The 8113-nt window shown below is 39.2% G+C and overlaps 1 protein-coding gene across 4 annotated transcripts in view; it reads left to right on the forward strand.

Moving 5' to 3' along the window:
• Positions 1-7480, forward strand: part of LOC138823026 (disintegrin and metalloproteinase domain-containing protein 25-like) — a 19846-nt gene extending 12366 nt beyond the window's left edge. For 3 of the 4 annotated variants that reach the window (XM_070015966.1, XM_070015965.1, XM_070015964.1), the window contains exon 2: positions 4952-7480. In XM_070015966.1, coding sequence (XP_069872067.1) covers positions 5054-7225 — 2172 coding nt within the window. In that variant the 5' untranslated portion in view covers positions 4952-5053 and the 3' untranslated portion in view covers positions 7226-7480. Of the gene's footprint in view, positions 1-4025; positions 4058-4951 lie in introns of those variants that run through there. The other variant, XM_070015967.1, reaches the window with a different exon arrangement.
• The last annotated feature ends 633 nt before the right edge of the window (positions 7481-8113 follow it).

The following is an 8113-nucleotide window of genomic DNA, read 5'->3' on the forward strand; positions in this document are numbered from 1 at the left end:
CTTTATTAAGAAAAATCTGGCTGTGCCAAGGAGCACTAGAGTTTCTCCTATTCTTTCCTGTAATGTTTTCAGGGTGTCTGCTTTGACTTCAAGGTTTTTGATACATTTGGAGTTGATTCTGGTGCACAGTGACTTAACAAGTGTTTAACCAATTTTGCCAGCACCATTTACTGAAGAGGCTGTCTTTCTTCCATCCGATTTTTTGGCTTCCTTAAAAAAAATTAGGTCTGCAGGTTCATTTCTGGGTCTTCAGTTCTATTCCATTCTTCAGGTCTGTTCTGGTGCCAGTAAAAAAATGTTTAGATTATTATGGCTTTGAAGTAGAGTTTGAAATTTGGTATTGATATTCTTCCAGCACTGTTCTTTCTGCTAAAGATTGTTTTTGCTCTTCAGGGTCTTTTATTGTTCCATATGAATTTTTGGATTGCTTCTTCTATTTCATTGAAGAATGAGGTTTTGGATATTCATGGGTATTGCACGAATTTGTAGATAGACTTTGGCAGTATTGCCAGTTTCAAAATGTGTGTGTGTGTGTGTGTGTGTGTGTGTGTGTGTATGTGTGTGTGTGTCCTGGGGCTTGACCTCAGGGCCTGGGTGCTGTCCCTAAGCTTTTTGGATCAAAGCCAGCACTCTACCACTTGAGATGTAGCTTTACGTGCAGCTTTTTGGTGATTAATTGAAGGTAACAATCTTGGCTTTAACCATGATCCTCAGATCTCAGCTTCCTGAGTAGCTAAGATTACAGGTGGGAGCTACCAGCACCTGGCTCTATTCCATGATTTGTAAAGCCTATATGTCTGTTATTTGATTATTTTTAAATTTATTCTGCTATAATCTTGGTCGTTTCCTTCCTGATGATAAATTTGGGAACAGACCTTTCTGATTTCTATTATTCCTCAACATTGTTGTATACTGCCATTTCATATTTTGTATACTATATCCCATGTTTTAGAATGTTCTGTTTTCATTTTTATTTACATCAACATTCTAGATGGTTCCCTGTGATTTCATCCCACATATTGATTTTTCAGATGGGTAAGATGTAATTTCTACCCATTTGTGTTTTCTCCAGCTTTTCCTCTATGAATGATGTTTAGTCTCATTCAATATTGGTCAAAAGAGATATTTGCTATGAGTTCAATCTTCTGAATATAGCTTTAATATATTCTGTAATGAGTAAAATGTTATTAGTCCTGAACTTCATTCGTATGTTACACAGAAAAGTCTCTTGCTATGCTATTGAGTGCTATTGGCACGTTCTGCATATATACATAGTTTTACTTTTTCTATATTGTTGCTAAATTCTGATGGTTAATATTAAAAGCTAATCAACTTAGTTTCTCTCTGCAAGTACATTACAAGTATTACTGAAAGTGGGCTATTACAATCATATACTGTGATTGTGCTCATTTCTTCTACTCCTTTCTCATTAGAAAGTTTGCTAATACATGTTTAATAGGTCTGATATTTGGGGTGTATGTACTAATAGTAGTTACACAGACTTTCTTGGATTAACTGTATTATCGTCATATAATGAACTTCTTTGACTCATAGAAGTATTCATCTCCTTCAAAGTGGAAATTTTGTACAGCAGGAGAATAGCAGTTGATAATCAGAAGTTTGCTGCTCAATCTAGGGTTTTTCTAGGAAGCTGAGAGAGAACAGTGGAATGAGTCATTCCTTTGCGTGTGCATAAGAAGTATAGACCTGTAAATACGGCTGTCCTGGATGGCTAGCCTGCAAAACTCCAGATACATTTCTGGGGTTTAAGATACTCATTGTGTGGCTACCTTGTAACAGTAGCCCCAGCAAATGAATGACGACATTAAAACTTTTCAGGTTAAATCTGTTCTCTTAAGAACCTAGTGTTGTGATGAAACCTAGAGGGGAAACATGAGAAAAATCCCCTGAGGGAAATGACATAGATCTGGACACATGAATCTTTAGGAGAATGAAATCCCCTGGCAGATACCAGATTTGCAGCTCTTATGTGTCTCTTGGTAATCATGCAGATGAACTCTCAAGTGCAATGTAGAACTCATTCTGTTGTCTTGATTCCAAAGTCTGGAGCATTAAGTCTCTAATTGTCAAGGTGTTCAGATACAAGTCTCTGAATCTGTCAGTCTAGCCACTAAGCTTTGGGCAGTAAAGGGCAATGACTTCCTGAAATAGAGGAGGGCTCCTCAGCTACTCACAATTTCTAGCTAGGTGGGCCAAATGTCTCCTGACAGCTGACTGGTTAAAATAAAAATATGATTTGTAACCACAATGAAGAAGTTAGAAAGAAGCAAGTTGGGTGTTCATGCCTGCAATCCTAGCTACTCAGGAGGCTGAGATTATGAGAATCATGGTTCCAAGTCATCATGGGAAGGAAAGTTCATGAGACTCTTATCTGCAACTAACCACCAGAAAACTAGAAGTGATGCTGTGGCTCAAAGTGGCAGAGACCTAGCATTAAGCAAAAAGTTCAGGGACAGAGCCCAGGTCCTGTGTTCAAGCCCCATGACCAACCCCTTATACCTCCCTTTCAAAAAAAATCAAGAAAATGACAGCATTAAAGAAATGTGAAATGTCTCTGGAGTCTCAGAGAAAACAGGCAATCATTCTGTGTCATCTTTTATTACTGTCTTTTCTCTTTGAGAAATGTTAGATTCTTCAGAGCAGATTTCATTTTCATAATAATCTTCCTCCAAATAATTTACTTGTCACAGTAATTTCACAATCTCATTAATACTTTCAGTAAGCCTAACAAACATAGGCATGCCACATACAAAATGTTATGCAAGCTTATAGTTTTTTGTCTATTATGGGGCTTGAACTCAGAGCCTATGCACTGGCACTTAGCCTCTTTGTGGTCAAGGCTACTGCTCTACCACTGAAGCCACAGCACCACTTCAAGTTTTAGAGTAGTTAATTGGAGATCAGAGATTCATAAGGACTTTTCTTCCTGGGGTGGCTTTGAACCATGATCCTCATATCTCAGCCTACTGAGTAACTAGGATTATAGGCATGATGCACTAGCACCCAGCTTAGGCTTAAGGATTTTTAAAATGTATCTTTATACCAGTCATTCTCCCAAAATGAGTGGTCAACATCATGAACTTAACAACTTTGTACCATTTACTGATCTCTCCCCAATGCCTACCATAGAAACTGCATAATATCCAGTTTCATTAATATTTTACTTAAGGTCAAAGTTATATATCATTATTAGGCTGCCTACTATTTTTTTCTTTGTTTTTCTTGTTTTTTGTCGGCCATGGGGCTTGAACTCTGGGCCTGAGTGCTGTCCCTCAGTTCTTCAGCTCAAGGCTAGCACGCTACCACTTGAGCTATAGCACCACTTCTGGTTTTCTGGTGGTTTATTGAGATGAGTTTCACGGACTTTCCTGCCCGGGCTGACTTTGAACCCAGATCCTCAGATCTCAGCTTCCTGAGTAGGTAGGATTATAGGTGTGAGTCACCGGCGCCCGGCTAGGGTATCCACTATTTTATTTCTCATTTTCACAACCACATGCTAGTACATTTTGCTTACTGGGAGATATACCTGCACATTAGTAATCTTATATGTGAACATGTTTCTACATGGGATAAATTGATTTTTCAAGTTTTTATTGGGAGCTGGCAATGGTACAGTTGTAAGTTGGAAACAATTTCAATGTTTTTGCCACAGCCTGTGCTGTCTTTCCCTGTGCTTTCTACTCTCCTCTTGGAGTTCAATGAACCTTGTTTTGCCTCTAATATTCTCATTTACAGCAGTGATTTTTCCACTTAGTTTGTCTTCCTTTTTATTGTATAAAGTCAAAAACTATGTTGTCATTGGGGCATGATCAAATGTAAACACATTTGAGTAAAATCCATTTATTGATCTAAGGGAAACTATTTTCCAATTCCTATATTGTATTTTTAATCAAATGTGAATAGCCACTTCTATAGCATATCCACTTTTATAGCTATTGGAACACAATCGATGCTTTAACACTTTGCAATGTCACAGGATCAGAGGGATGCCCATCATGGAAATACACATTAAGAATCCTGATAGAACGTAATAAATGTGAGTTCTTTTTTTGTTGTTACTCTTGTCTATCTCACCTGAACTAATTTGAATCAGTGACTGATCCTTTGAAATTGAAATATAGATGTACATGTACACATTTATATGAAGTGAATATGTATAAATAAATATTGCATCTCCAAAATAAGACTTATGATCACTTTTCCAAGAAAACTCTTGCTTTGAATATTCATTTTTATTTATAAACTTCCTGTGGCATCACTTAGCTTTTGAACCGTGAGCATGGAGGTTCTCTGTTACTGAGCCATACCTCCCATCCCAGTATTGTGTTGGTTATTTTGTGATTATTTCTCATTTCCTACCCAGAGATGTAAACAATTCACAGCTATCTACTTTTCAGGCTTTCTATGTAAAAAATCTCATCACCTTGCCATTGGACTTTTTTCACCATTCTGCCCTGGGCATAGGACTCTCCAAACCTCAGCTCCATGTAACTTAGGCAGAAAAGTTTTGCACAATTCCACACAGCAATTGGTTATTAAAGGTCTTATGAATTGTGTTTTGTTTTTGGCCTGGACTGTCCTAAATCTTCAGTCTTCCTATTGTCAGTCTCTAAAGTAGTTATGGCTTTTGCTTTAAATGTTTTGTGGGAATGTTAATGAACGATTCATATTTAAAGGACAGTATAATTGATCTCAGTGTTCTTCCTCTAGGCTCTAGAATTGTCCATTGATGGCCATTGTAGTTCTCTGCGTGCCCACTGCCTTACACTGCCACATAGAAAATAAAGAGCAAATCCAAGTAATTATACTGATGTATGTCATAGTCCAAATACAAATCCACTTTAAGCCATAGCCTGCTCCTTCTCCTCCACGCTGCTCGTCTCACAATGTGTCCATTCCTATTATGTCATTTCTTTTTCTTCTCTTTTAGTTGCTGTTCTGAAGAATTGACTCTGATTGAAGAGATACCATTAAAAGTCAAAGCCACCCCTCCTCTACTAGCCTTCCCTACATTATCCTCCTCATAGTCTTGATGGCTGAGTTGGAGACCTTGCTGAATATGAAGACTGCTTCCCTGCAGCTCTGGTTTGCCTTGTCACTTGTCCTCTATGGTTGGCCCCAGATTGGACAGGCTCAGGATCAAAGCCCCCCAGAGGTGACGATACCCTTGAAAGTAAGCGGCATGAAGAGTCCAGGCTGGCTCTCCTATATCCTGTACTTTGGGGGACAGAGACACATTATCCACTTGAAGACCAAGAAGCTTGTACTATCCAGACATTTCTCTGTGTTCACCTACACCGAGCAAGGAGCTCTCCTTGAGGAACAGCCATTTGTTCCGGAGGACTGCTTTTACCAGGGGTATATGGAAGGGGACCCAGATTCCATGGTGGTTCTTAACACCTGTTTTGGTGGCTTTCAGGGAATACTACAAATAAATGGTATGTCTTATGAAATCATGCCCAAGATCCCTTCTGCCACATTTGAACATCTGGTTTATAAGAGAGAGAGGGATGAGTTACAGTCCCCAGCTATGAGATGTGCATTAACAGATGAAGAAATAAGACAAAGATTGCAGTTGCAAAAGAGTGATGATTCCATGATGAGAAAGAGTAACTCTGAAGGCTGGTGGACCCACAAGCATTACATAAAAATTGTATTGTGTGTAGACCATGGTTATGTCATTCATCGGAATAGAAATACCTCAGCGGTGATAGCGGATGTGTTTATCATCATGAATGAAGCAAATTCCATTTTTTTACCAGCAGGTGTTGACCTTTCCTTGGTTGGACTTGATGTCTGGAATGTGAGGAATCTTATAACTATTAGGACTATAGAAACTACCCTCTCAGAGTTTTGTCGTTATCAGATGTATGAATTGGCTCATGTGGAAAGTGACACTGTACATCTTTTGACGATAACTAATTTTGCTATATATAAGGGTAAAACAGAACCTGCATCTATATGTACTCTTGCGTCTTGTGGAATAGTATCTATCTTTATATTAAATTTTCGTGCAACTGCACAAACATTGGTACACATGATCTGTCATACTATGGGTATGGAGCATGATACAGCTGACTGTGATTGTGGAGCAAAAGATTGCCTAATGTCTGCAAGCAGAGGAAACTCCACACATTTTAGCGACTGCAGTTATACTTTCATTGCAAATTTTTTTTCATTCAATATGTGTGGACGATTTCCACCACCATCATCAAAAATATATCGTTTTACGTTGTGTGGAAATCAAGTGGTTGACCAGGGAGAGGAGTGTGACTGTGGATCCATAAAATTGTGTGATGAAGACCCATGTTGTCTGGCAAACTGCTCTCTGAAATTTGGGGCCAAATGTGCTGCTGAACTCTGTTGCCAAGATTGTGACATCAGGCCTGCAGGCACCTTGTGCAGAAAACCGATCAATGATTGTGATCTGCCTGAATGGTGTAATGGAACCACACCCAAATGTCCACCAGATGTACATATGCTGGATGGGTCCTTGTGCTCTAAAGCTACATACTGCTACAACAAGCGATGTAATAACCGAGACCAACAGTGTAGGGAGATTTTTGGCAGAGGTGCCAAAAATGCAAATGAGCTCTGCTACCGAAATATCAACTCGAGAGGTGACCGCATTGGAAACTGTGGTCTTGCACAAGATGGGTACAGAAAGTGTAATAGTACAGATATTCTCTGTGGGAGAGTTCAGTGTGATAATGTGCAGCAACTTCCCAAATTGGAAGATCATTCCAGTTTACATTGGACTGAAATCAATGATATGACTTGCTGGAGCACTCACATCCACTTTGGAGTGGTCTTAGATGATGATGTGGGTGAAATCAAAGATGGAACTGAGTGTGGTCTAGAACATATGTGTCTCAGGAGGAGGTGCATCCCGAGAGCACTCCAGGCAAGTGACTGTTCAGAAGAATATTGCAATAAGCGTGGCATCTGCAATAATAAACATCACTGTCATTGCAAGTATGGGTGGGCACCACCCCTGTGTGAAGCAACTGGCTATGGAGGTAGTATTGATAGTGGCCCAGCTCCGGAACAACCTTCTAGCACACGGCTGGACATTAGACTTTTCCTACTCGCACTAGTTCTATTACTAATCCTCTTAATAATCTGTCTGGTCATTCTGATTCGGAAGTCCAGGGCAGGTCAGAAAGGAAAACCACCTCCAAAAAAAGGTGGAAAGAAGAAATAAGAACTCAATGTTCAAAATTTCCTGAGAAAGGACCACCCAGTGATAGAATCACATTTGAGACAGTGAAGCAAATTTCACAGTTGAGAAAAATACTCCTCATCCTCCATGAAATTTCATATATATTCATTTTCAGTGCCCTTGCAGTAAAAATGTTATTGCATGCATTAGAAACTAAGGTTTGAAACTTTCAGAGATCCTAATTGCAAGATCAGAACACCATTAAAAAAGTGAAATGAACCCCAAGATAAGTACTCAAATGTTTTTTTTTTCTTTCATGTGATTGTTTCTAACATATTTATAAGATAAGTTTTTGTTGCGTTGTATGTCCCTCCTCCACTGTATTTGATGTTGGTATAATTTGTGGAGGGGCAGGGAAAAAAACAAATCATTTAAATAGGAATACAGGTGGACCCATTGCAACAATGAGATATACAAGTCCTTATGTGGAAAAACAAACTTTACAACTTTGTGGGGGGGGCAGGGGGAAGGTGGGAGATGGGAAGGGATGGTTAGGGGAAAAAAGGAGGAGACAGCAATGCTTGATAAGAAATGTACTCATTTTAGAAAACGTCCCAAGTGCTGCTGAGAAAAACGTGTATTCTGATGCTGCTGGGTGAAATGTGGGGGGGGGGGAGGAGAAGGATTGGGATTGGGGGGGAGGGGAGAAGCTGGGAAGGGATGTGAAGGATAAACCAAAGGAGGATGCTGCAATGCTTGGTAAGAAATGTATGCATTATCCTGCCCATGTAATTGTAACCCCTCTGTACAGTATGTTCACAAATAAAATTAAATTAAATTTAAAAAAAAAGAAAAGAAATGTACTCATTATCTTGCCCATGTAATTGTAACCCCTCTATATGGTATTTTCACAATAAAGAAAATGTGAGT

This window comes from Dipodomys merriami, unplaced genomic scaffold, assembly GCF_024711535.1.
Source record: "Dipodomys merriami isolate MVZ:Mamm:240054 unplaced genomic scaffold, mDipMer1.0.p SCAF_12, whole genome shotgun sequence".
Classification (NCBI taxonomy): domain Eukaryota; kingdom Metazoa; phylum Chordata; class Mammalia; order Rodentia; family Heteromyidae; genus Dipodomys; species Dipodomys merriami.